This window comes from Prinia subflava (assembly GCF_021018805.1).
Source record: "Prinia subflava isolate CZ2003 ecotype Zambia chromosome W unlocalized genomic scaffold, Cam_Psub_1.2 scaffold_22_NEW, whole genome shotgun sequence".
Taxonomy (NCBI): domain Eukaryota; kingdom Metazoa; phylum Chordata; class Aves; order Passeriformes; family Cisticolidae; genus Prinia; species Prinia subflava.
The window spans coordinates 1,246,857-1,274,771 of record NW_026960606.1 but is presented as its reverse complement, the minus strand read 5'-3'; the positions used below and the strand labels follow the sequence as shown (position 1 = coordinate 1,274,771).

The following is a 27,915-nucleotide window of genomic DNA, read 5'->3' as shown; positions in this document are numbered from 1 at the left end:
TCTGGATAGCACAATGTAAGTCTGGAGCTTCTGCAAAGTGGAACCTAAAGCCATTAGATATCTCTGTAAATCAAGTTTCCCCTTCATATGAATTTCACCTGGAATATGTGGGATCTGATATGGTCTGCCATACAATACTTCATAGGGAATGGTGTCATCCCTCTGCCTTGGTTGTATGCAGATTCTCAGTAAGGCCTATACTATCGGATTTACCACATTTCCAACTTCAGCAGGGATTTCATCAAATTTCTCCTGTATAAAAAGTGCAGCAACTTGGACAAATTTAGATTCAGGAATTATAATTTGTACACCCTTCCCCTTTTTAAATTCAATTTCTACTTCCAATTTCTCAAGCAAGTCCCTCCCCAGCAATGGTTTAGGGCAGTTAGGCACATAGAGGAATTGATGGGTTAACCAGCGCTTCCTCAGCTTAAATTTTAAAGGTTGGAGGAAAGGCCATGTTTGGCTTACCCCGGTAGCCCCAACAGCATGTACAGTATCGTGACTCAGTTTCCCTTCTAAGGAATTTAACACAGAATAACCAGCTCCAGTATCTACCAGAAATTTAACGTCCTCTTTCCCCAGCTTAACTACAACCAAATGTTCTGCCAGGGTAGAAACCTTCGGTCCCTGTCACTTGGAACTTGAGCTGCTTGAAGTTTGCACTACTGGGAGTTGGGGAACTGAGGATTTTTCTTTCAATGCTGGACAGTCATTCTTCAAATGTCCCCTCTTCTTACAGTATGCACACTAGTCCTTCTCAGTAGGGGAAGTTTTCTTGGATGACTTTTCTTGAGCTGCTTTCTTCCTAGGTTGGGATTTAACTTTTTCAGTTGGGCCCCTGTCTTGAAACACTTTCCAGGCAACCTCTAGCAGTTTATCTATGTCTCAAACTCCCTCTATCTTTTGCAGCTTTCTTCTTTGAAGCTTGGTCCATAAGCAAAAGTAGTAGATGTGCTTTGCCATCAGTTGATTCTGGATCTAAATCTGTATATTTGATGGCAGTCTCTCTTAGTCTGTTTAAAAAAATCAGTGAGTGATTAATCATAATTTTGCTTTACTTTGTAAATCTTTGACCAATTTATAGCTTTAGGGACACCATGTTTTAACCCATATACCACCAGGCTTTGACATTGTTTTAACCTTGCCATATGTTCTGATATATTTGGATCCCATCCTGTGTTTTCAAGGGGGAATATCTGAGTGACAGTGCCTGTGTGATCCAGTTGTCTCTGTTGTAGCATATAATTTGCTTCACCTAGTCCCGACCATAGGAAGGTCTATCCAGGACTTAGTACGTTGCTGGTCCTGGGCTGTGTACCTGAGCGCATGGATGACGTCATCTGAGGCAGCTTCTTGGTGTTTAGGGTTGCCATAGAAACTCACAGGCCTGAGAGCAGACGAAGAATCACTTCCCCCATGGGAGGTTTCCTCTCCGCCCTCTTTGTAGAAAGCTCTGCCTCCCAGCTCCTCCCCTAGGGGCGGTGCCGTGGGCTGCACATGCTGGCTGTCCTCTCCCCCCTCCTCCTTCACCGGCTGGGAGTCCCCCAGGGGCATGTCTCCCCCGCCCTCCCTTGCTTAGATGGCGGTGGCACTGGCCTGGCTGGGGATGGCAGCGGGAGCAGGGTGACCGGACCAACTGGGGACTGCAGTAGCAGCAGCCCAGCTGCTCCGACCAGGAGCTTTGGTGGGAGCAGGGGGACCAGCCTGATTGGGGGCAGCAGCAGTGGTTGCCAAAGTCCTTCCTCCTCTGCTTGCTGTGATGTTGGCAGTGACAGTGCCGGCGGGGGTTGGACTGGGGGTGGAGGGACCAGTGGCACCACTGGGGGTGACACTGGTGGGACCAGGGATGGAGGGGCCCTACCCAGACCCGGGCTTAGGCCTGCATTCAAACCAGGGACAATGAGGTCTAACACTGCTTCCTCCTTGCTTTTACATTTGCTACCCCATATTGACTGATCTTTTTTACTTTACCCCTGTTTTTTCTTTAGGACCAATATATGCTCCTTTTTCTCTGGCCCTTGGTGACAAGCCAACACCATTAAGAGCCTAGCATATTCTAGCTCATTGAAATATCAGTCTTTGTGTATGCGGGAATTAAACTTGATATTAACTTCTTATCAAGACTCCTGAATTCAGGCCATGTTTCATCATTTTCTAGTTCATAAATCGGCCAGATCTTTTCTGAGAGTCTAATACGTTTGGATTTAAAAAATAAGGAATCTTCCCCAGTTAAATCAGCCCAGTTTTTCAATACCAAATCAATCAAATCCTAGGGGACTATCTCTCAGGATATTATTATTACAGTATTCACAAGAAAATATACACCCCATATTTCAACAGTTATGAGTAAAAAAGTAACCAGGGAGAGAGAGAGAGAAAGCAAGCAAGGGACCCGGGATTAGAACACCTACCCTTCAGAGCCTCAGTGCAGGGACTCACTGTAATCTAACCCTGCTCTTCAGAGAGTGTCCTCCTTACTACCAGCAGGGGAGATGGAGAGGACTCTGCCTGACCCTAGGGCCCTCTCACACTAACACCTAATTCAGGTGCTAAACAAAATACCCCTTTATTCAATTACTCACGTGCCTCTGTCAGGTCCAGGGATTTTTGGATTCTTGGGCTCTGATACCTTCTGAGTCACAGCTGGGGCCTCCCCCCTCAGAGTGCTGACAGGAGTGGGGTGCAGGAGCTGGGTGTTCCTCTGGTCCAGGGGGATTTTTCACATGTTTCACCATCCCTTCATGGTCACCAGAAACTGATGCCTTGGGAAGGCTGACCTGGAACAGAGACTGAACAGAGCTAGTGAATAAAGTAGATACTTATTAAAGGGCCTTTAAGGGTACACCTTGGACAGGACAAGAGCCTGACCAGGGCTACACTCAAGGTGGACTTAAAATGGTCACAAAATGGATGACTGGTCACGAGGTCTTACACTTTTATAAGTTTTGGTCCATTTACATATTGGGGTTTAATTGTCCAATTACAACTTTGGATTGCGAAGGTTCATTCTTCTTGTTTTCTTTCTTCAGTCCACTATTGTTGATGCTTTTGGGCCTGAAACTTGGACTCCTTGTCCTTGGTCTTCAGCAGGGAAAGGAATTGTTTTGTCTACCTACTCTGTGAAGAGAGCTTACTAGCACTTGATATGAGGCTTGGAATTACACCTCTAGGCAGCACAGCATCTGAAAAACATTGAAGTTAAAACTTAAGGCATCAGAACCAATTCCTTATCCACTGAACAGTCCACCCATCGAATCCTTCTCCAATTTAGAGAGAAGGATGTGGGGGACCATTTCAAAAACTTTACAGAAGTCCAGATAAAGGACATCTGTAGCCCTTTCCTTTTCCACTGATGTAGTTACTTGTCGCGGTGTGTGACTCTCTCCAGTCCCAGGGCACACAGCGGCCAGGGGTGCGACACCTTCCCCCCTGGGGAGCTCTCACCTCCCCACCTAGGGACTCCGATGTTCTCGGCAGTGTCTATTTCGGAAGCAGAGATGGAGTGGAGGCGAGACGGGTCTTGGGGTGAACTGAAGAGGTTTATTAAGGAGATGAGCAACTAAAAGACAACACCCCAAGAAGCCCCGAGCAGGGCTCGGGCAGTGGGTTTTATACAACAAGCTTAGGGGAGGGGTAAAGGGAGCGGTAAATTTAAAGCAACCAATTAGGGTCTGTATCTAGGGTGTTGCATCCGCGGGTAAAACTAACAGAAACCAATCCAGGATGTGTAGGATGGGTTTACACAAGGCGGGAAAGATAATAGACAGATAACTGAAAGTCACATAACATAACAGGTGCACGCATAACTTAAAGCAACTGAAGGAGACAAAGGAATACTAATGAGGAGGGTAGGGGTACATAGAACTAAATTAAGGGCACATAAAGAAGGAAAATGGGGTATGCAAAACTGAGTTATTACAACAAATATGAAATCATAATAAACTAAAAATAATGCACCGCCACAGTTACTCCATTGTAGAAGGCCACTGGGTTGGTCAGACAGGACTTGCCCTTGGTGAAGCCATGCTGATTGTCCTGAATCATCTCCTTGTCCTCCATGTGCCTTAGCATAGCTTCTAGGAGAATCTGTGCCATGATCTTCTCAGGCACAGAGGTGAGGCTGACGGGCTAGTAGTTTCTGGGGTCTTCCTTTCTACCCTTTTTAAAGATGGGCACAATGTTTCCTTTTTTCCTGTCACCTAGGACTTCACTTGACTACCATGATTTTTAGAATATCATGTAGCTTGATAACTACATCAGCTAATTCCCTCAGGACTCTGATTCATCACATCAGGTCTCATCAACCTATGTTGAATCAGGTTCCTTAGGTGGTCATGAACCGGATCTTTACTTACTGCTGCTGAAGCTGGAAATGTGGGATAGGGAATTTACATAGGCATTTTATAAAGCATATAGAAAAAGGAATAAACATATAATGCTCAGAGTTAAGTGTCCTGCTCCTCCTAAACCACTCAACTAGCCAGGCACCCCTGATAGGTTGTGTTCTTCTATGTATTAAGTCCAGAAGATATTGAATGTTGTCATCCATACTAGCTGATTCAGCAGTTATGTTAAAGTAGCACATGCTGTCATGGGTTGGCGCTGGCCAGATGCCAGTGCACCCATGAGTGTATGTTTTTCCTAACAAACTAGTGTGAGATGTGGTCAAGAACAGAGCAGAGCAGGCCCAAAACTTGGAATAGAAAGAAAACTTTATTAAACTACATAAGAACAGAAAATAGAAAAGAAAAAAACCACCTAAACACACAAAAACCAGAAATTAAAACCTCCCAGAACATTTCTTCTCCCCTAATTTCCACCCATTCCACACTCTAACTTTTAACACTTACACGTTACCCTCCATCTTACTTGCTTAAACCAAAACCCTGGGTTCCCAATCAAAGTCATCATCACTCAGAAAGAACCAATCTTCAATTCATCCAGGGAGAGAGGAGTCTCTCTTGCACCACAGACCCCCCCCAGGAAACACAGGTCCACCCTCCCGTGGTCCCATGTCACCCATGGCACCACCCGGAGAAGTCTGCCAGGGTGACACCCTCCTTTCCATGTCCAGTGCTCTCACCACCGTCCATGGACCAAAACCGCATAAAAGGCTCTTTTAAGGATGCTTGGCCAAGTACCAAAACCCAGCCATCTTCTCATACTGGGACAGCAGTCCCCCCCACATTTACCCCTGGGGCCGAGGGTTCCAAGAACAGAGATCTTCATCCCTCAAGACAGAGGGCGCCACCACACCCTCTTCCTCTCTTCTCTGTTCTCCACTCCTACAGTGGCAAATCACTTCCACAAAGTCTTTGGTTTTGAGCCAACTGCATCCACCCAAATACAGTCTTATTTATGTTCAGGAGGATTCAGGGTCCGTCTATGGCTAACATTATGCAAGAAAAGTCCAGCCCAAAAAGCCACTCCTCTTCATCTCTGCCCATCTGGGATTCTTTTCATCTTCCTTTATCATCTCGGTCCCAGGCTGTCTCTCTCTCTTCTGAAACCACCAGCCACGAGAATCAATGTCTGGAAAAAGTTTTCTTCTGCCTCAGAAAGAGTTAAAAGCTTCTGGCTCCCAGCAGAGCCGCAGGCTCTGGCACTCGCAGGCTCGGCACTCCTACACACCACTAGGCACCTTCTCCCGGGGTGGGGGTGGGGGGGGGGAGAACAGGACGGAGGGGGAGGACCGGGACGGAAGGCACCTCCACAGTTCTCCACCCCTCCATCCTGGATGGGGCTGGCTCAGCTCCAGTCCCGTTCACTCTCTTCTCCCCCCGGGGCACCAGCCTATCTCAACCCGGCTGCATGGTTTCCCTCCCCTTCCCCCACCCAGCTTTGTAAGCTGGGCAGGGGAGGAGGAGAAGATGCTTCTCTCCTGAAACCAGAACCCAAAAGAGGAAATCCCTTTGGGAGTCCTTGCTTTTAACCCCTTGTGTTCTCAGAGGAGTGTCCAACCCCTCAGTGGCTACTCCAGGTGCCAACATTCAAACCTGACCACTGATTGGTTTGACCATAACTTCCTGGAAAACTCACTTCCCCCCCCTCAAACCTGGACACATGCCTTCAAACTTGGAACAGTATTTATGATGTTGAAGACAGAGGTAGTTTATGAGTAAGGTATTCTAAGATTCCTCAGTGTACAGCACTTACTTCCAAATTTAAGGCAACAAGTGCCTTGGATGTCCAATTAAAACCTTGTACAAGGGCACACACCAGGTGCTCTATATTTGCTTCTTGAAAAGAGTAATAAGTTAGTTACAGTAAAAACCAAGCACATATGAGCATTTACATATTGATCTTGTAGAAATGTATCCAAGGTATGTGCTCGTAGTACAAGCCTACAAAGCCAACCTGTGAAAAGGAAGGAAAACAGGAGTGTCATCTCCTCACAGTAGTACATATAATGTTGCTCCAGCTTCTTCAGCCAGTATTTCTCCAGGCTTGGTGACTTGACATGGGGTAATTGTCCACAGATTGAAGAACTGTGGCTTCCACTTTTTCAGATCAAACTGCTATTTGGTATTGGGTTTGTGTTGCTATGGTTTTCGGACGGCACAGAAATAACAACATGACTCTCCATGATGGTAAAGATGAGAGCAAACTTTATTCTTCTACATTCTACTTTTATAGAGTAGTTCGGTACAAAGAACATGATTGGTTATTCAGCGTCTACACCCTTTAGTAAACATTTCTTTCCAGTAAACACGTTGGAAAAACACCACCTGCGGATGGTTTCTCACTTCCCAAGGTTTGTTTGAATTCCTCCTTTAGATTTCTCAGGCTAACATGAGAAAGTTGCTCGCCTGCCTTTCACACAGACAGTAGCAGAGCCTGAAGCCTAAATTCAGACCAATGTCAGGCCCACATCTCCCCCTTTTAGTTTTTGCTGAGGGCGGCGTCTGTGTCTGTGTCCTCTCCTGCAGGGCCCTTGCAAGAGAAAAAAGACAAACATGACACCAGAAGTCCCTTTAGTAATCAACCAATTACTAAATAGAACTTTCATTGGGCACCAACTTAAATGGTCAGGGAAGTTCTGTGGCATTTGGTGTTGACCCTTCATAACCATGTCCATGCACCAGCGTCAAGCTTAGCTATTTACTAATTCTAATACAGAAAAAAACAAAACATCATTAGCCTGCTCAAAAATGGCAGTCTAATTTGTCAAGATCTATCACTCTAGGAATCATCCTTTCAGATAACAAGGGCTTTTTCTGCCTTTTAGCAAAGGACAGTGGTCCTTGCATCATACCTGCAACAGCAAACTGATTTAATTTTCCAATTATTTGGACAACCTGAGTTGACCCTTTTTTTTCTTTTTTTTTTTTTTTTTTTTTTTTTTTTTTTTTTTTTTTTTGATGGTAAAATGCATGTGATGTTTGAAAGGGCAAAGACCCATTGCAAGATGTGCAGGACTGGACCACTGGTCACTCAATTGGCCCATGATACCTGTAGGATGTCACCTAGAAAGAAAGAATAAGAATAATAAAATTAATAAAAATATCAATAAAAAGATATCTGACTCCAAAAAAAATCTACATGATCCCAAAGACCAGAAAGGCAAAAACCACAAAGTGAAATAACAGCCCTTAATAACTACAAAACATACACCGAAGGCACGTGAAATATTACCTAAAATACAACTACATCTATGTAGGAAACTTAAATGAAACAACATCTACTATAAAATTAAAACACATGAAAAGAAAAAGTCCATTGAGACAAGATGTTGATCCTTAGCATCACTGGATGTCTTCTTGAAGCCTGGAGCAGGGAGTGACTCGAGGATGATCGATGAAAACAGGACCATGCTGCTGACACAGGACTTCTGTTGTCTCCATAACTTCCAACCACATGGTCATCTTTGCAGTCTATGTGACAGCCACTAAGGCTATGCAATGTCCCTTTTCACTCCTCAGAGGTGATGGGTAAAACGACTGCTGAACCTGCTAATGATAAAACACAGGCACATCTTCCCCTTAAATTAACAAATTTGTCAGGCTCCATTGTCTAAATTCAACATCCAGGTTTCATAATTACTTTTTCTTCAGGTCCATAACATAAATGTTATATTGTTGCAAGTTATCTTTTTAATAATAATTTTGATCAGCCCAGGAACTGCAAAAGCTGAAGTGCTTCTTTACCAGTGAGATCCTGTTCATCCTTCCCGGGCAGGAATTCCAGGTTCACCTCAAAGATCAATTCAGCTATTATATTTAAAGGTCAAATTGTTGAGTCAAATAACTCATGTAATTTTTGCTAAAACATCTGGGCAAATAGGCAATTCCCATCCAGAGAGAGCCAAGGCATGGCCAGTGCCCAGCTCTAACTGCAGAGGAATCCCTTACACCAATTTTAAAAACAAACTTCTTAAAAATCTTATAATAAGAAACTAATATAATAATTGACACCTCCTAAATTTGTCAGGGTAGAGATGCTCTGAGCTCAGCAGGCTCTTGAGATGGTCTGTGACCAGGATTGGAACTGCATCCCAAACCGTCAGGACAGAGGAGGCATTCTTACAAACTCAGATAACCTTGTCTGGAAATCTGAAAATATTTAGAAAATCATGAATGCAAAGCTAGCATAGACAGCTAGAAAACAAGGAAAAATTCTTGGGTGACACGTGTCTTAGGCAATTATAGACAAATAGCAAAGTACATGAGAAGAAGAAGCAGAAGCAGCAGCAGTAGCAGCAGCCGGCTGTAGAACTGTAATAACTTTATCATATCAGTGAATTCACATCAAATATCTTAAAAACTGAGATAACACTTAAAACATAACTGATGGTTATACTGTAGAATTATTAATAATTCTTGTGTTATCTGCGAAAGGCAACAAAGGTTGCTTATTTGTTTTTTGTATTTCTTGTCATTTTTCTTCTATTATGAACAGGCATCTGTTCACAGAGACGCCTTGAGAAGAAATGTTTTGAGGGAGGGGGGGAGGGAAAAACCCAAACAAAATTCAACTGTCCCTCTAAAAGGAAAAGCTTCTGCTCACCTCAAAGGCGACGAAGCTATTTGGCCCTCCCTCAGTGGGGCTTTGGGGGCTCAAGGGCCCCAGGGCCGCCCCGCGGAGCTGGGGGAAATCCAAACAAACGTGGCCCCCATTTTTCTGTAAAGGAAAAAGCTTCTGCTCACCTCAAAGGCGACAAAGCTATTTGGCCCTGCCCTGAGTGGGGCTTTAGGGGCTCAATGGCCCCAGGGCCGCTCCGCAGAGCTGGGGGAAATCCAAACAAACGTGGCCCCCATTTCTATGTAAAAAAAAAAAATTCAAGCGAAGCAACTCCCACAGCATTATCCGCTGTCTAGAGGAACGGCAAGTTCCTCGTGCCCTATTCGCAGCCAGCCGCTTGGCCCGCAGGGAAGGAGTGGGGGAGCGAACCCCGCCGCTCATGGCGGGGGGAAGGGGGAAAAGGAGCGAGGAGACCGCTCCTCGGTTCCTATGACGACTTGCTGTGCAAATTCACGCGGGAAGGAAATGGAGGGGAAACGGAGAGGGGACAACGGAGCGGTGCTCGGCGGAGCTCAGCCCGCCGCCGCCCTGCCGCCGCCTGTCTCAAGCGGAGAGCCGGTGGCCCCCCTCACCGCCCTGGGGGGAAGGGGGGGGGGGGGGAACCGAGTACGGAAAAACGAGAGAGAGATTTTGCAGCCGCTGCAGCGCCCTGGAGCAGGGCGGGAGAAAAACCGAGCGAGAGAGAGAGAAGGCAGGGAGATCGCATCCGTGCTGCCATGCCTCTGTCTCACCGCACCCCCACCCCCACGGAAGGAAAGGAACAAAGTTAAAACACAGAGACACAAAGAAAGACAAGCCCTAAACTCACACAGGCAATCATAAAAACAAGCACAGGTAACGTTAAAAGCATAAAACACTCATAAAGTGAACTTTTCGCCCTGAACACACAGAAGGATACAGAGGGATCAAAGGTTTTCGATCCCGGTCCCGTCCGCAGGCCAGATGCTGGGCCACGCCGACGAGGAAAGGATCGTTGTGTCACACTCTGGGTCGGAATCTGACCAGCTGTATCTTGGACGGGCTAGCATCTTTTAAAGTCACGGTACAGACTAGTCGCAGTGGATGATAGCGCAGGAACCACTGCCAGCCATCCGTGGTATGAAGAAAGGAGAAGGAAAAGCCAAGGAAGCGCCGTCTCTGCCGGCCGGGAGAGGCTTACAGACGCTCGCTTTGTTCTCGGCCAGACAGAACCGAAAGAGGTCGGGGGAGTGCTGGGCAAGCTGTCGGCAGCGAAGAATTCCAGCTGCTCTTGTCAGGAAAGGCACAAGCTGTCCTCTCTCAGGAGAGGGGTTCCCCAGGTTTTCTGGAACCTCTGCCCGGCTGTCTTTTCTAGAAATTAAAGTCCAGCTGTGCTGGGTGCCGTCCGACCTGCTGTCTTTTGGCAGGATTGATCTTTTTCCATGGTCAGCAGGACCAGCTTCTTTAGAAAAAACGTGGAGATATTTCGCTTACCTCTCTGAGGAGGCAGGTAGAATTTTCAAGCTTTGCTGCATGAATCAGTCCTGGCTGTGCTGAACTTCTTCGAAACGTCAGGTCACCAGATGTTGCTATGGTTTTCGGACGGCACAGAAATAACAACATGACTCTCCATGATGGTAAAGATGAGAGCAAACTTTATTCTTCTACATTCTACTTTTATAGAGTAGTTCGGTACAAAGAACATGATTGGTTATTCAGCGTCTACACCCTTTAGTAAACATTTCTTTCCAGTAAACACGTTGGAAAAACACCACCTGCGGATGGTTTCTCACTTCCCAAGGTTTGTTTGAATTCCTCCTTTAGATTTCTCAGGCTAACATGAGAAAGTTGCTCGCCTGCCTTTCACACAGACAGTAGCAGAGCCTGAAGCCTAAATTCAGACCAATGTCAGGCCCACAGGTTTGTAATACCAATAACAGTTCCAATGCTATCCCTCTACATAAGGCACAGGAAATCATCAAACATACCTGAAATAGAAGAAGACAAGAATATGATTAAAAGAGGATGTTAAATAAGGGGAGAAGTCAGAGTATAGGACCATACTGTATTGTCAGGGGTGTTGCAAATAAGTGGTACAGCTGTCTCAATTGTCTGGGGGGGGAACTATCATCTATTTCAGGCCATGCTTTTGGGCAGAGCCATTGTAGCTAGGAAAGCAGCCAGAGGGTCCAAGCATTCAGTGCTGGAACATCCTGGAATGTGGGGAATCACCATCACAGCCTCCCCAGTCTCCAACTTTTTTTCTCACCATGACATGGTTCCTGGATCCTGCTGACTATGCCAAATGTTTGAGTCAAAACAGACAGAATAACCACAAACTCATGACTGAAACACAAAGAGTAAATTTATTTTTTGTTACCTTACTAACCAGAGGATCCTCAAAGGAACATGTGGGCAAGGGTCCACAAGAGGGGATACAGGCAGCATTAAGCTCCATTCCTTCTAACAGTCACCTTGTCATGGAAGGACATCAAGTTATTGAAGCACGACCTGCTTTTCCTAACCCCATGATGGCTGGGCCTGATCCCTTGATTGTCCTATATGTGCTGCATGATGGCACTCAAGATGATCTGCTCTGCAACCTTTGCTGGCACTGAGTTCAGGCTGTCAGGCCTGTAGTTCCCCAGATCCTTCTTCCAGCCTTTCTTCTAGATGGTTATCACATTTGCTAACTTTCAGTCAACTGAGACCTCCTGGTTGGCCAGGACTGGTGGTAATGATTGAAAGTGTCTTGGTGAACCACTGTCAGCTCCCTGAGTACCCTTGAGTGGATCCATCTGACCCCATAGACTTGTGTGCGTCCAAGTGCCGTAGCAGGTCTGTGTCACAATCCAAGCAGGAATCGTGATAGGTTCGTGTGATCTCAGAGTGCAAAAAGTACTCGAGGGGACAATAGTTTAATCACACAACAAACGCACCCTTATTGAGTGCCAATTACACTTGCGATAGAGGGAATGAGAAAGGAAAAATAGGATACAGAGCGAGGAAAGGGGGGCAGGGGGATATAGCTACCAACGGCAGAGGCGTCCTCGTGGTGTGGCATCTGGCCAATGGATCCGTCTTCTGTCCGTGGGGAGATCTCAAAGTGTGAGTCGCAGGGGGAAGCTTTTATAGTAATTTCAGAAGCGGGGGGCACCCGGCCAACATGGGGGGAGCACCCAAGAGTCATTGTGAGGAGCCCCGTTGCTCTGGGAATCAGGTGCAGCCATTCAGGTCAGGCAGGTCTGGGACAAGCAGGTTTGGGACAAGCAGGTCTGGGCCTGGTCGCTGGTAAGCACAGGCTGTCCAGCCGTCCATTGTCTCCGTACAAGTTCCCATGGGAACCAGCTCCAGTCAGGTGGACACACCTGCAGTTCAATGCTTGGTGCACACACACTGTGGCTTAGGCCCGAGCCCCTTGCACACAGTCCCTTCCTTGACAGGGGGCCTTGGCGAAGGTCGTGAGGCAAAACCAGGGACCCTCGGGCCCCAACTCTCAGTCTGTAATCATTTCCCCTTGGATTATGGGGTTTTCATTCTGCTTTACATCCCTGTCTTCCACCTTAGGGGGCTGGGTACCTGCAGACCAACTGGTCTTACTATTGAAGACTGAGACAAAAAAGACATTAAGTACCTCAGCCTTATCCTTTTTTGCTATGTTTCTCCCTCATCCAATAAAGGAAATTTTCCTTAGCCCTTCTTTTGTTGACAGTGTATTTACAGAAACATTTCTATTGTCTTTTATGGCAGTAGCCAGATTAAGTTCTAGTTGGGCTTTGGCACTTCTAATTTTTTCCCTGCACAACCTCATGACATCCCTGTAGTCCTCCTGAGCTGCCTGCCCCTTCTTCCAAAGGTCATAAACTCTCATTTTTTCTGAGTTCCACCCAAATCTGTCTGTTCAGACAGGCCATTCCTCTTCCCTGCCAGCTCATCTTTTTGGCACATGGGGACAGCCTGTTCCCGTGCCTTTGAGATTTTCTTCTTGAAGAATGTTCAGCCTTCCTGGACTCCTTTGCTCTTTATGACCATCTCTCAAGGGACTCTGTCAACCAGTGTCCTAAACAGGCTGAAGTCTGGCCTCTGGAATTCCAAGGTGGCAGCTCTGCTAACAGTTCTTGTGCTGTTAAGACTCTTGAGTTAAGCAAGAAGCATCTGTCAGTACATCTTCCTTCAAGAAAGAGCAGATTCTTGAGCACAGGAGAGAGGTGAATGTGTTTCCTCTGTTGTCTATCAGCATGTGTTGAGAAAAGAAGGGGAAGGGAAACAGTGAACGTGTGAACCAAAATACTTTTGTTTGAGAGTAGGGTGTGCTGTTTTTAAAACTCAGTGGGAAAATTAAGCCCACTCAAACCACCCCCTTTCAATAGTGGAGGAAAAAAGCTAGGAGAGATTATAAATTGGAGTCACAATTTACTGAAGAAATTGTAATGAACACACCAGTTGTACAAAAGATTGGTTTACCCACAAAAAAGGGTATTCACCACTGAAAGATGTTACCTGGCCCACTAGGACAAAACCAAGATGGTGGCTGTTCCCAAGCTGCTGGCTCGATGTAGTTTCCCCAGAAAAAGACAAGATGGACACTCTGCACCACGTGGCCCCCTGGGAACAATGGCAAGATGGTGGGGGGCTCCTGCACTGAACCAGCAGCTCAAGAGAACAAAGGAAACAATGTGGCAAATGAGTTTCCACGATTTAATGCCCTCCCCTATCCAGAAATAATGGCAAACAGGGGCAATGTTGCTTTTTAATCTTCTTTTCTGTTAGAGTTGGGATTAAATTCTCAAGAGACAGTGTTTTATACTGGGACTCAGATGTTTATTAATTCTTATCTATAGTACAGTCTCACAAGCTGTGAACTCTAGCTAAAAAAGTGAAAAATGGCCCTCTATCTCTCTACAAGGCCTTTTAACAACAAATTGTCCAATTATGAAATGACACCTAAATTTTTTTTACTTTTAACCCAATAACCAAACACCCGCGGTCCACAATGCGGATTTTTCTATCCAATTACATAATACCACCCAGACCCACGAAGAAGGAGAAAAAGAGGGACCAGTCTACACCCTAAAACCTCCATCTTGCTTTATATATATAACTATATTCTAAACCCTTAAACTCTAAGTTTTCCACCATGTGAAATTACACACTTCTATTCAAACTACACACCCATAATCCCAGTGCTATCAGTCAAATTTGGAAGCCTTTTCCAAGGCCTCAGGTCAAATGTAGTGTTTCCTTGGGGGTCAGTGTCTGTCAGCACAGAAAGTCTAAAATTCTCGGTGCCCAGGGTTCCAACAGGGCAAAGCAAAACCTGGAAAGCTATTTCGTCCAAAAGGAGTTATGCTGCTGAGCTGCTCACTCCACATCACCCAGCAGGGTTCTCCCTGGTGGCTTCAATGTCAGGTGGCAGCTAGGGTCTTGCAGGGCAACTCCATCTCCTGAGTGAGCCTGATAAAAGAAAGAGGACCCCTCCACATCTGCCCATTTTTTTTAAAGGGGGCAAAACCACTACCTTCCACAACTGGGGCAAGAAAAAAGTTCTGGTTCCTTGCCAAAAACTGCTACTCATCCAATGAAGTGGGTGGTATGGAATAAACTGGGCTAAAACTCTGCCCGTTATCCCTGTACCTAGGACATAAGGGTAATTAGAAGAATCTGTGCAGTGAATATGCAATGTAGCAGAGATGTGAGAAGAAATAGTGCTGTATGCCTGGCTGCAGAGAACAGTAAATTTAGAAACAAAATCACTGTATTGTGGCTTCCCAAGAGCTTATAGACCCCTGAGTTGAATGGGAGAATCTATACTCCTTACAGGTCTTTCCTCTAAATGCTTGTATGTTTAGGCTCATACGGTCATGGTGGATTATATTCAAAGGAGCTTCCTAATCTTCACAGTGGTAGAAAAACATATGTTAACCCCAAATAAGCAAGAAAAGCTGTTTCCTAAAGGTGTGGGGTTTTTTTTAATTTACTTTAAAAAATGCTTTTACATTTGGGATCCATCTCTTCAGTGAGGCTTATGTTTGTGTGTTTGTTTGCTTGTTTTTATAAAGTAGGTCAAAAAAATTACTTCACGTCTTACCTATTAAAGTGAGATGGTGAGTAGTAGGTTACCAACTGCAGTAAACTGGAGTGATCCAGTGTAACAAATCATAGGAATCACATCAAAGAAATAAAAATACTGATGGAAAGTAATTTTTAAAAAGAAGTAAAGATAAATATGTTGGGTGGTTTTAGGCTATTTATTGAAGGGTGGCTATTAATAACCATGGTCTAGTAGCTTAAAAGCTCAAAGTATGCTCTTGTATAATTAGACAAACTTCAAAAAATTCAGTCTTGATACAAACCTGGAAGATATGTAATATCATTATATAAGGTTAATAAAGGTTGGTGCAAGCTTGTTATTCAGAAAGATAAATATGCATTGTTGTGTGTTTAGTTTTAAAAAGGAACTGCCTGAATTAAAACATTGCTATGTTCTTGAAAATAAATATCTGATATTTATGACTAGAGTGATGTCCAGCTTCAAAAAGTGGAGATCAGACCAGTATCTCAAGGAACCATTTAATCTTGATGCAGTAACAGAAAATCATGTTTCTCTGGTTCCTCCCTGGCAGATGTTTAGTCTTAAAATTCTCCGCTGAATGCAATTCAACAACCTCCCTGAATGTTTAATTTGCCTGCTGAAGATTTTGACAATACATTCTGCATCTTCTGTATATCCAGAAAAAACTGGTATATTTTATTTTTCCCAATGTAGACAAACTCAACTACTGTTTCATACCCTCTTTGTAAAAATATCTTTGTGTTGATTTTGGTTGGGGTAGAGTTCATTTTCTTCCCAGTAGCTGGTATGGGGCTGTGTTTTTGATTTGTGCTGAACACAGGGTTGATAATATAGAGATATTTTAGTTATTGCTGAGCAGGGCTTACACAGAGTCAAGACCTTTTATGCTTTTTGTACTGCCATGCTGGCAAGGAAGTTGGGGGTGCATGGGAGATTGGGAGAAGAGACAGTTGAGACAGGTGACCCAAACTGACCAAAGGGATATTCCAGACCATATGACATTGTGATCAGTATATAAAGAGAGAAGGAGTAAGGGAGAGACATTTGGAATGATGGCATTTGTCTTCCTGAGTAACCGTTATGCGTGATGGGGCCTTGCTCTCCTGGAGATGGCTTAACACCTGCCTGCCTATGGGAAGCAGTGAATGGATTCCTTGTTTTGCTTTGTTTGTGTGCATGGCTTTTGCTTCACCTAATAAACTGTCTTTATCGCAACCCACGAGTTTTCTGATTTTCATCCTTCCAGTTCTCTTCCCAATCCTGCTGGTGGGGGAGTGAGTGAGTAGCTGCGAGGGGCTTGGTTGCCAGCTGGGATGAAACCATGACAATCTTACATGCTTCTTTTTAGATCTAAACATTGTTATTTTTAGCCTGGCATTGAGGACTGGTTCATTCTTGCTGATTTTTATTTAAATCTTAGTTTCTGTGCTTTATAGACACCATCTAAATTGAACATAGTATTCCAGCTGTGACATGTTAGGTATTCACAAAGATCTCTCCAGCAATTTCCGGTTAATACAGCTTTGAATGAAATTCTTATTTTGTTGAAAGACTTGGCTATTGTTGATTCATTGGAATTGTAGCCTACTGCTAGAATTACTAGATTTTTTTTTTATCATTCTGAACTATATAGTCATTTATTACATCTTTTATATTTGTCATCTGTTTTCTCATACTGACTATACTATTTGTGTTTCTTTCTCATTTCATTTAATTGACTTTGTACACATCTATGTTGGTTTTGCACAGCCTGGTTTGTGGTAGCGGGGGGACCATGGAGGTGGCTTCTGTGAAAAGCTGCTGGAAGCTTCCACCATGTCTGGTATAGCCAATCCCAGATGGCTCGAAAGATGGACATGCTGCTGGCCAAGCCTGGGCCAATTAGAGATGATGGTAACACCTCTGTAATGACTTATTTAAGAATGAAATCAAAAGAAAGTCACACGGTTTTTGCTTAGAGTCAGAGAAGAGGAGCAGGTGAGAACATATGAGGGAAAACAACATGGCAACACCAAGGTCAGTGAAGAAGGAGGGGGAGGAGGTGCTCCAGGCACTGGAGACAAGATTCCTCTGCAGGCAGTGGTGATGACCATGGTGAAGCAACTGTCCCCCTGCAGTTCATGGAGGTCCATGGGGAATGCAGAGATCCACTCACAGTTTGTGGGGGAGGTGCCCACATCACATCAGGTAGATGTCTGGAGGAGGCTGTGATCCAGTGGGAGACCTGGTGGAGAGAGGGGGCCCCTGCTTCCAGGCTGGAGCAGCCTGTTCTTGGAGGACTGCACCCAGTGGAAGAGTGACCCACGCCACGGTAGTTTTGGTACAACTGTTTGCTCATGGGAGGAACTCATGTTGCAGCAGTTTTGGGAGGACTGCTGCTCTTGAGATTGGAACCATGCTGGAGAAGTTCATGGAGATCTGTCTTCCGTGGGAGAGACCCCACTGAGTAGCAGGGGAAGGACTCCTTTCACTTAGAAGTGGAAAAAGATCTCAGGTGACGAACTGACCAAAACTCCCATGCCTTGTCTCTCTGAGCTGTCGGTGGGAAGGAGGGAGGGGTTGGGGGAAGAGGAGATGTTTTTGAGGGCTTATTTTGCTTCTCATTATCCTCCTCTTATTGTCTTAGTAATAAATTCGCTTTGTACCTCTAAGCCGAGCCTGTTTTGCCCTTGGAGTGTTTTCTCCTGGTCCTTATCTCACTCATGAAGCATTCATTAATTTTTTCTTTCCTCTGCCCAGCTGTGGTAGGGGAGGGTGAGAGAGTGGCTTTAGTGGGTGCCTGATGTTTTGCCAGTGTCAAACCATGACATCTCCAGTTTGGAATTGTCAGTATTTAAGCTGTCTTGACATTGCAACTCATTTCAGTGTCATCCTGAAAATGTATTGTACTCCTCTATTTTTCGTAGTAAGGATTATTAGAACTACAGAACAGAACAGGAGATGCATTTCAATAGGACACTTAATGCTTTTCCAGGACACCTTTCTGACTATTGTGAAGCTTTACCAAAACTAAGATCTTTCACTTGCAGCTTCCCTTGTATATGTGGAACAGTTTTGATATGTTAATTTTTCTGTCAATTGCCTGTTATCTTTTTACCAGATACTTATAAAGTGCGACCTTTTTGTTACCTGAGGTCCTTGGTCAGAGACAGACAAACGACATGAACTCACCAACAATCATGAGACAAACAGCCTGTTTTGTTGTTCAGAACTTCCTTTTATAGGGGCTTTGAATTTCCCGGGTTTAGACAGCTGATTGGTCTGGGTCTTAACACTGCCCAGATCCTTGACCAGTGATATATTTGCACTTAGGATCGAATGGGGTTGGCTGAGGTCCCTGCTTGGGTTTGAATCCAACCTATCCTCGCCTTATCCGGGGCCTTGTTTTACTTCTAGGCTGGTCGAGTTTTGGGGGTCTGAATATGGGCATATTTATCTGGCAGCTGCATGCCAGCTACAACCATGACACCTTGTAAAACTTTAAATTGTCAGATAAAATCATTATTTTCATAAATCGTTTTGAAACAGTAGTAATTCTTCTTTTCCTAAAGAAAGATAGAATTTTGTTGTTGTTGTTTTATTTTTATTCAAACATATTGACTTGGTCCAGACTAGATTATGTCACGACAATGATCTGCTCAGCCTAGTGGTAGAACTGAGAGATGAAGTAGAAAAGCTAGGAAGTATTAGGGACTCTGAGGAGGAGATTGACTGATGGAGCTGCACTCTACCATACCTTGTTGTTGTATGATTCGGGATGGCTGAAAACAACGACACAGAGTCTCCAGTCTCAAAGACAAAAGAGAGCGATCTTAATTTTAAATTGTCCTTTTTATAGACAGTTCCGAGCAAATGAAACATGATTGGATGCTCAGAAAAACACCCCTCAAACACACTTGTGAGTAAACAGCAACTTGGGCAAACAACACCTGCAAGGACCATAAACAACACCTGTGGAGACTGTTTTTCACCTTCAAGGACTTATGATTCCTCCTCACAATTTCTCAGGCCAGTGTGAGAAAGTTGTGATTTGATTTCTCACAGACTCTGCTGTTGCTGCCTGATCTCTCGTTTTCAGCATCCACAATACCTTACACAAATGGACCCACCATCCTCTTTTCAAGAAGCAATGCATCCCCTACCTTCTCACCACCAGGCAGAAGGAGGATACCTTAAAGAGGGAGGGGAATGGAAACAGGTTTCTGCTCAGGGTGGCAGGCAAATCCAATCTACCTCACCTTCCCAGGTGCCCTTATACAATAGGTATGAGGCCCTGGAATCTGCGGACCAGAGATATGAGGAAGTGGATGAAGGTTCATCAGAGTTGGAGGGGTTACATAAAGCAGGGCTGGAAGGAAGGGCCTGATATGCCAACCACATCCAACCCATAGGGAAGTACGCTGCCTCCCTGGGGCCTGGTAAGGAATGTGTCATGGTTTGACAATGGTCCAACACCAGGCACCCAGGAGAGTTGCTTGTTCACCCTTCCCTGCCACAGCTGGGCAGAGGAGGGAAAAAAAACTAATGAACACTTCATGAGTGAGATAAGGACTGGGAGAAATATTTCAAGGCCAAAGCAGTCTCAACCTAAATTGTAAAGTGAATTTTCTTACTAACAGAATCAGAGGAGCATAATTAGAAGTAAAATAAGCCCTTAAAACACCTTTTTCCCCCAGCCCCTCCCTCTTTCCCATCAACAGCACAGGGAGACAAGGCATGGGGGCTTGGTCAGTGCATCACTGAGATTTTCTTCCACTTCTAAGGGAAAGGAGTCCTTCCCCTGCTACTCCGTGGGGTTCCTCCCATGGAAGACAGATCTCCATGAACTTCTCCAGCATGGTTCCAATCTCATGAGCAGCAGCCATACCTCAGCTGCTGCAACTTGAACTTCCTCCACGGGCAGACAGTCCTCCCAAAACTGCCACAGCATGGATCGCTCTTTCCACTGGGTGCAGTCCTCCAAGAACAGGCTGCTCCAGCCTGGAAGCAGGGGCCCCCTCTCTCCACCAGGTCTCCCACTGGATCACAGCCTCCTCCAGGCATCCACTCGCTCCGACATGGGCACCTCCCCCACAGGCTGCGGGTGGATCTCTGCCTCCCCTGTGGACCCATGAGCTGCCGGGGGACAGCCTGCATCACCGTGGTCTTCACCACAGCCTGCAGAGGGATCTTGGCTCTGGCACCTGGAGCACCTCCTCCCCCTCCTTCTCCACTGACCTTGGTGTTGCCATGTTGTTTTCCCTCACATGTTCTCACCTTCTCTTCTTCTCTGACTAGGAGCAAAAACGCTTTGACTTTGTTTTGATTTTCTTAAATATGTTATCACAGAGGCGTTACCAACCTCTCTCATTGGCCCAGTTTTGGCTAGCAGCACGTCCATCTTCAGAGTTATCATCCATTGGGTCTGCTGGACATGGTGGGAAGCTTCCAGCAGCTTCCCACAGGAGCCATCTTTGTGGCTGCCAAAAACCAGGCCATGCCAAACCAATACAGGATGTCACCAAGAAACTTCCCAGCCTGGTAAGGCCCACTGACTAATACCTGTTCCTGGTTTTCCAGGTGAGTACCAATGAAGTCTCAACAAGAAGGCTGTGGAGAATCAAGAGGGACCTCAGGACCTTTTGACAACTGGTCAAGGGATCTGGAGCACAAATTGTGTTCTCTTCTGTCCTGCCAGTTGCACGAAATGATGGGGCAAGAAGCAGGAAGATCTTGCAGATGAATACCTGGCTTCAGGACTGCTGTTACCTGCAGAATTTTGGGGGTTTTGATCGTGGGTCAGTTTATTGAGGACCAGGCCTGCTGGCAACAAACAGGGTCCACCTGTCTCAAAGGGGAAAAAGGATCTTAGCTCAGGAGTTAGAAGGGCTCCCTCAGAGAGCTTTAAACTAGATTTTAAGGGGCTGGGGACAGGGGCAGGCTCAATAGAGATAAGGTGTGGGAAGAGGAGAACTTTAGCGACCACCCAAGTAGAAAAAGGAGGTTTAGGAGGGAATACCACATTCAAGCACAAGCAGCCAAAGACATAACCACAAGACTGGACTATGGAGCATCCCTTTGCACCCCCACTGGGATATTAACACACTCAAATACCTCTATAAGGTGCCTGTACACCAATGCACACAGGATGAGGAACAAGCAGGAGGAACTAGAGATCTGTGTGCAGTCACAGGGCTTTGAACTCATTGCGATTACAGAGACATGGTGGGATAGCTCACAACTGGAATGTTGTCATGAAGGGCTACATGCTGTTCAGGAGAGACACATCAGGAAGGTGCGGTGGTGAAGTTGCCCTCTTTGTGAAGCTACGCTTGGAATGTATGGAGGTCTGTCTTGGGGTGGATGACAAGCAGGTCGAGAGCTTATGGGTTAGGATAAAAGGGCAGACTAGTAAGGGTGACACTGTTGTGGGTGTGTGCTACAGGCTGCCTGAGCAGGAGGAGGAAGTGGATGAGGCCTTCTACAGGCAACTAGAAGCAGCCTCACAGTTTCAGGCCCTGGTTCTTGTGGGGGACTTGAACTACCCTGACATCTGCTGGAGAAGCAACACAGCAAAGCACAAACAGTCCAGGAGGTTCCTGGAAAGCATTGATGACAACTTCCTGTCACAGGTAGTAGAGGATCCCACAAGGAATGGTGTGCTGCTTGACCTTAAACTAACAAACAGGGAAGGCCTTATTGGAGATGTGAAGGTTGGGGGCAGCCTTGGCTCTAGTGACCATGAGATTGTGGAGTTCAGTATCAGGAGAAGAGGAAGCAGAGCAGTAATTAAGATTACAACCCTGGACTTCTTGAGAGCTACCTTGAGCCTCTTCAGGGATCTTCTTGGAAGAATCCCATGGGAACAGGCCCTGCAGGGAAGAGGGGTCCAAGAGAATTGGTTGATATTCAAGAATCACTTCCTCCAGGCTCAAGAACAGTACATCCCAATGAGCAAGGAATTGGGCAAAGGGGGCAAGAGACTTTCATGGAGGAATAAAGAACTCAAGCATAAGCAGGAAGTACACAGGAGGTGGAAACAGGGTCAGGCCGTTTGGAATGCATATGGAAAGGTTGTCAGAGAAGGTACAAATGAGACAAGAAAGGCCAAGGCCCATCTGGAATTAAATCTTACCAAGGATGTCAAGGACAACCAGAAGGGCTTTTTCAATAACAAAAGGAAAATGAAGGATAATGTGAGGCCATTCCTAAATGGAGGGAGACCCTAGTAACAGAGGACTCAGAGAAGGCAGAGTTACTGAATGCCTTCTTTACATTGGTCTTCACTGACAAGATCAACTCTCAGGGATCTCTGACCCAGAAGACCATGGTTAAAGAATGTTGGAAAGACTTTCCCTTGGTCAAGGAGGATTGGGTTAGAGAATACCTAGGCAAACCTGACATCCACAAGTCCATGGGCCCTGACAGGATGCACCCATGAGTACTGAGAGAGGTATCAGACATCATTGCTAAGCCACTCTCAATCATCTTTGAAATGCTGTGGAGATCAGGAAAGGTGCCTGAAGACTGGAAGAAAGCAAATGTCACCTCGGCCTTCAAAAAGGTCAAGAAGGAGGACCCAGAGAACTGCTGGCCAGTCAGCCTCACCTCAATCTCTAGAAAGCTGATGGAGCACCTCCATTCAGAGGCCATCGCTATCCACATATCCACATGTGTGGGCCTGACATTTGGTCTGAATTTAGGCTTCAGGCTTTGCCAGTGTCTGTGTGAAAGGCAAGCCAGCAACTTTCTCATGTTAGCCTGAGAAATCTAAAGGAGGAATTCAAACAAACCTTGGGAAGTGAGAAACCATCCACAGGTGGTGTTTTTCCAACATGTTTACTGGAAAGAAATGTTTACTAAAGTGTGTAGATGCTGAATAACCAATCATGTTCTTTGTACCAAACTACTCTATAAAAGTAGAATTTAGAAGAATAAAGTTTGGTCTCATCTTTACCATCATGGAGAGTCATGTTGTTATTCCTGTGCCATCTGAAAACCATAACAACACACATGGACAACAAGAAAGTAATCAGGAGTAGTCAGCATGGATTCACTAAAGATAAATCATACTTCAACAGCCTGATTGCCTTCTATGATGAAACAATTACCTGGATAGATGATGGGAGAGCAGTGCATATTGTCTACCTGGACTTCAGCAAAGCTTTCACCACTGTCTCTCACAACATACTCATAGGCAAACTCAGGAAGTGTGGACTGGATGAGTGGACAGTGAGGTGGATTGAGAAGTGTCTGAATAACAGATTCCAGAGGGTTGTGATCAGTGGCACAGGGTCTAGTTGGAGGCCTGTCACTAGTGGTGTCCCCCAAGGTTCTATACTGGACCCAGTATTGTTTAATTTTTCCACCAATGACTTGGACAAAGGGGCAGATGCCTCCTCAGCAAGTTTGCTGATGACACAAAGCTGTGAGGAGTGGCCAATACTCCAGGGAGCTGTTCTGCCCTTCAGAAGGACCTTGACAGGTTGGAGAGATGGGCAGAGAGGAACCATCTGAAATTCAGCAAAGGCAAGTCCAGGGTCCTGCACCTGGAGAAGAATAACTCCATGCACCAGTACAGGCTGGAGGTGACCTGCTGGAAAGCAGAGCTGAAGAGAAGGACCTGGGAGTCCTGGTGGACAACAAGCTGTCCATGAGCCAGGAATGTGCCCTTGTGGCCAAGAAGGACAATAGTATCCTGGAGTGCATTAGGAAGAGCATTGTCAGCAGGCTGAGAGAGGTGATCCTGCCCCTCTACTTAGCCCTTGTGAAAGACATCTGGAGTGCTGTGTCCAGTTCTGGGCTCCTCAGTGCAACAAAGAGATGGACTTCCTGGAGCAGGTTCAGCAGACGGTGAGAAAGATTATGAGGGGACTTCTCAGGGTTGCTGTTCCCTGAGATTCTCCTCGGGGTTGCTGTTCCCCAAGGTAACGAGGCTTTCAAGCTTCTCTTGCCCAAAAGGTCTCACGCCGGAGCCAAAGAAGACAAGCTGAGTTTGCTAGTGCATGTTTCCAAGGTTGTTTATTCTTTCATTATCTCTCAGTTCTTTCTCAGCTCTGCCAGGCCTCCCTGGATGGGTACCTTATCTTAGTTCTTTCTCAGCTCTGCAAGGCGTCCCCAGCAGAGCAGGACACGCAGCGGACTGGGGGTGGATCAGAGAGCCCTGCACCTTATGTACGGTCTCCTTGACCCAACCACCATCCAAAACGTACTTTTTATTTACAAAATTTTGCCAATACCTACTACCTATGCTAACATGTCGTTTCTACTCTAAACCAATCCTTGTAATACAACTCAGCAGAAAATGGGGGAAAAGAACAAGAACAAGGAGGACAGGACCACTCCCCATTTCCTCCATCTTGCCTCTTCAAACCCATATACTAAAAATCCTAGATTCTACATTTACATTCTATGATAAACTAGCTACTACTTATTTTGAATTCTCTTGGCTTGTGATTCTTCATACAATGGGGGCATTCACTCCCATGGACAGGGATCAGAGGCAGTGTCCTCCTGGGCTCTGTGTGACACTGGCTGACCCCCTTAGTACACATCCCAGACCCCCCTGTCAGCCCTCCAAACCCTCCAGAGTGGCCAGAGGGATGTTCTAGACTCTGACAGGGACTGAAACATCTCTCTTAAGAGGAAGGACTTAGACAATTGGGCCTGTTCACCCTCAAGAAGAGACAACTGAGACGTGACCTTATCAATGTCTATCATTATCTGAAGGGCGGGTGTCAGATGATGCAGCCAGGCTCTTCTCAGTGGTGGCAACCAATAGGACAAGAGGCAGTGGGCAGAAACTGATTGACCTGAATATGAGGAGGAACTTCTTTCCTGTGTGGGTGACTGAGGACTGGAACAGAGACCAGAGAGGGTATGGAGTCTCCATCACTGGAGATGTTCAGGAATCATCTGGACACAGTCCTGTGCCATATGCTCTGGGATGACCCTGCTTGAGCAGGGATGTTGAATGAGATGAACCCACTGTGGTCCTTTCCAACCTTACCCATTCTGTGATTCTGTGACTTGGGTTGCTAGTTAAATCTGTATGTTTTAGTTTGGCATTCTTGTTTTTCTAACTAGAAAAAAGGGTATTGTAGCAGTTTCACGTTCGCCAATTTTTACCTGTTTTCCCAGCCAACGCACCAATTATGTGATGGTTTCAGTGTTTGTTCTTTTGTGGGATATGACTAGGAGAAAATAAAAAGCACAAGCCTAAATTTTAAAAGTTACAAAGGTAGTTTATATACATACACTAAAGAATGAAGGAAGGAAAAAAATAAATTAAAAAAAAAAAAAGAAAATGGAATCCTTCAAAACCCTTCTCCCTTCCCCACAAACTGTTCACTTTCCCACAACCAACATAGAGAGACAAAACTATGATTTTCAGTCAGTTTCACCATTTAAACATAATCTTTCATCACTCGAGGAGTCTCTCTTGATGTCCCATGGATCCCACTGACAACTTAAAATAGTTTTCTTGTGGGTTTTAACTGCCACAAAAACAGCCGCCCAGTAAAAAACACTGCTTCCATGACCCCTCCCATTAGCAGTTTCCCAAGCTGCTATGGGTCATGGGTCTAGACTTTTGCATATTAGGGTGTCACCTTTTAAAGATGCACAACTCAAAGGAACAAAGGATTCTTCATTTCAGAGAACAGAGATATCTTCTCATTTCTTCACTAGCACAAAGGACTTATCTCTATCTCTGTTCAAACATCTCATAAGATCAGTATCACTTAGTCCATCACACAAAAAAATTGTTCAAAATCCACACACAAATTTGAACATGTCCCTAAATGCATATCTTCCCATGATTTGAAGGGATATGTTAGTCCAGTTTTCATGGTTTACATCCAGAGAAGTCTAGTCAGAAATGTCCACTTCCTCATTCCCTTCTTCCAATAATCTTTATCAGTTCTTTTGCTGACTCTGTATCATGCTGTCTCAACGTGTTAAATCACTCTGTCCTTCCTCTCTCTCTCAGGGAAAGGGTTGGAGTTCTGAAAGCTTCATCTTGCTCAGGTCCTCTCTCCCTCGGCTGCGCCTTATGGTGTCAGATTTCAAGGCCGAGCAGAGCCCCGAGCGGCTGGGCAGTCAGGAATCATAAATACTTATAAATGCCTCCTGCCCACCCCTCGGTCTCATGGGGTGGGCGCAGCCTGGGCTTGGGGCAGCTCCTGAGGGAAAGGGGCCAGCTGGCCGGGCTCCCTTGCTGGCACTGGCAGTGGCTCCCGGCTCGGCTAGCTCCAGGGGATAGGCAACATCCCCAGGGGGGAGGGAGTGGCAGGGCCGGGCGGCCTGGGCCATTCGAACAGCCAGGCTCGATGTTACCTGTTCAACTGGCAGCAAGAAAAAAAGGGAGGTTCTCAGGATCTCCCGATATTTAACTCTGTAGGTCCACATGAAAAGAACAGGGCATATGCTTTTATTAATATTCAGCTCTTTATTAAAGTGATCAGCTATTTATTAAAGTCATCATCTGGATAGTAGGGTCCTGCAGGAGTTTTTCACTCTGCTGCAGCCATCCAAAGGAGCAGGTACTGTCCCAGTTCATCACTCCACTGCAAACAGTAGATGCTGAGACCTTGTTCCCATAGGAACAGCTAGAAGCTCTCTCTGGTCAACCATCAGAAGGCAGAGCGGTGAGGGGTCTGCCACTGGAGTGCAGGCTCAGCTCTTTACCCTCAGGGAAAAAATCTTGAGAGTTTCCTGTTCTCTGTCTCGGTCACTTGAATTGGCCGGCTCCCATTCTATTCAGACTCCTCATAGGTTATGGTGAATCTTCAAACCAGGCCAGGGGGTGCGTCCACGTCTTGCTCGGCCAGGGCACTATCTAATTCTCCTCTGATGCATCTAGCTTCTTGTCTTGGGGTGCAGTTCCTCTCAAAAAATCCTCCCAGGATTCACAGGGTCGGTTTTATTTGCATATACAAATGCATATGCATTTGTCCTGGTCCCAGCAGAGGACATCCCTGCTGAAAAAGGTAGTTACAGCGAAACAATGACAGGGCTATCAAGACAGGAGCTGCTCCTTTTCACATTTTAATGAGGTAGGAGAATGCCACAGGGCAGCTTCCCCTCATCCTCAAACTTGCTGGGGTGTGGAGGTACCTCTAGCCTAGCCGGGAGGGGGGTCAGCGGCTCCCTAGGAACAGCAGCATCACCCCAGGTATGGGGTTCTCTGCAAAAAAGAAAAACCCCATTTTTCTAAAAGGCTGGGTAATGGCACGAATTGATGGGATGAGGGGGTTGCATTTTGAGTACTCAGAAACTCTTTTAATATGCTAATGGATGCTCCGAATTTTCCTCTGGGGGGATGGAGCGGCTGTCTCGGCTGTCTCGCTATGGGGCCCAGGACAGGGATGGCACAACCCCTCCCGACTGGGGTTTTCCCGTCCCTGGGAAACGCTGGGGGGTTCCAGTGCTCCCCCCTCCATTTACTCTGTTCAGAGCCCGGCCGTGGTTCTCGTCAGCAGTGGCTGTGCCTGTCAGGGCCGCACGGCGTGGCTGTGGCTGCCTGGCGGCTGGTGTTCTAGAGACACAGCCCTGCCACATCCCAGGGCCACAGCAGCTAACACAGGCAGCTTTTAGAGCACTCATACCCACTGGGAATTCGTTCATAACACACAGAGACATATCTGTTCTTAATTGGTTCTTTTCTGAAACTTCCTGAAAACTTGAAAACTCACTTTCTGGTCAAAACCACCACAGGTATTTGTACATGGTTTATACAACTGCTTATACTGGTAAACAAGCAGTTACTCACATTCTTACATTTTATTATGCTACTGTAAGTGATTTTTTTTTCTCTCTACTGTGCTCTCTTGGGGGGGAAATAATTTTAGAAGTTATTTAATAACAAACCTAAGTGATGT

The 27,915-nt window shown here is 45.8% G+C and overlaps 1 protein-coding gene across 13 annotated transcripts in view; it reads left to right on the top strand.

Moving 5' to 3' along the window:
• LOC134564864 (Golgi phosphoprotein 3-like) overlaps nucleotides 1-27,915 on the top strand; it is a 101,545-nt gene that overhangs the window by 57,046 nt on the left and 16,584 nt on the right. For 4 of the 13 annotated variants that reach the window (XM_063424124.1, XM_063424120.1, XM_063424122.1 and 1 more), the window contains one exon: nucleotides 20,615-23,839. The exons of the other annotated variants lie outside the window; for them this stretch is intronic. In XM_063424124.1, the coding sequence (XP_063280194.1) occupies nucleotides 20,615-20,628 (14 nt within the window). In that variant the 3' untranslated portion in view covers nucleotides 20,629-23,839. Of the gene's footprint in view, nucleotides 1-20,614; nucleotides 23,840-27,915 lie in introns of those variants that run through there. 13 annotated transcript variants of the gene reach the window in all.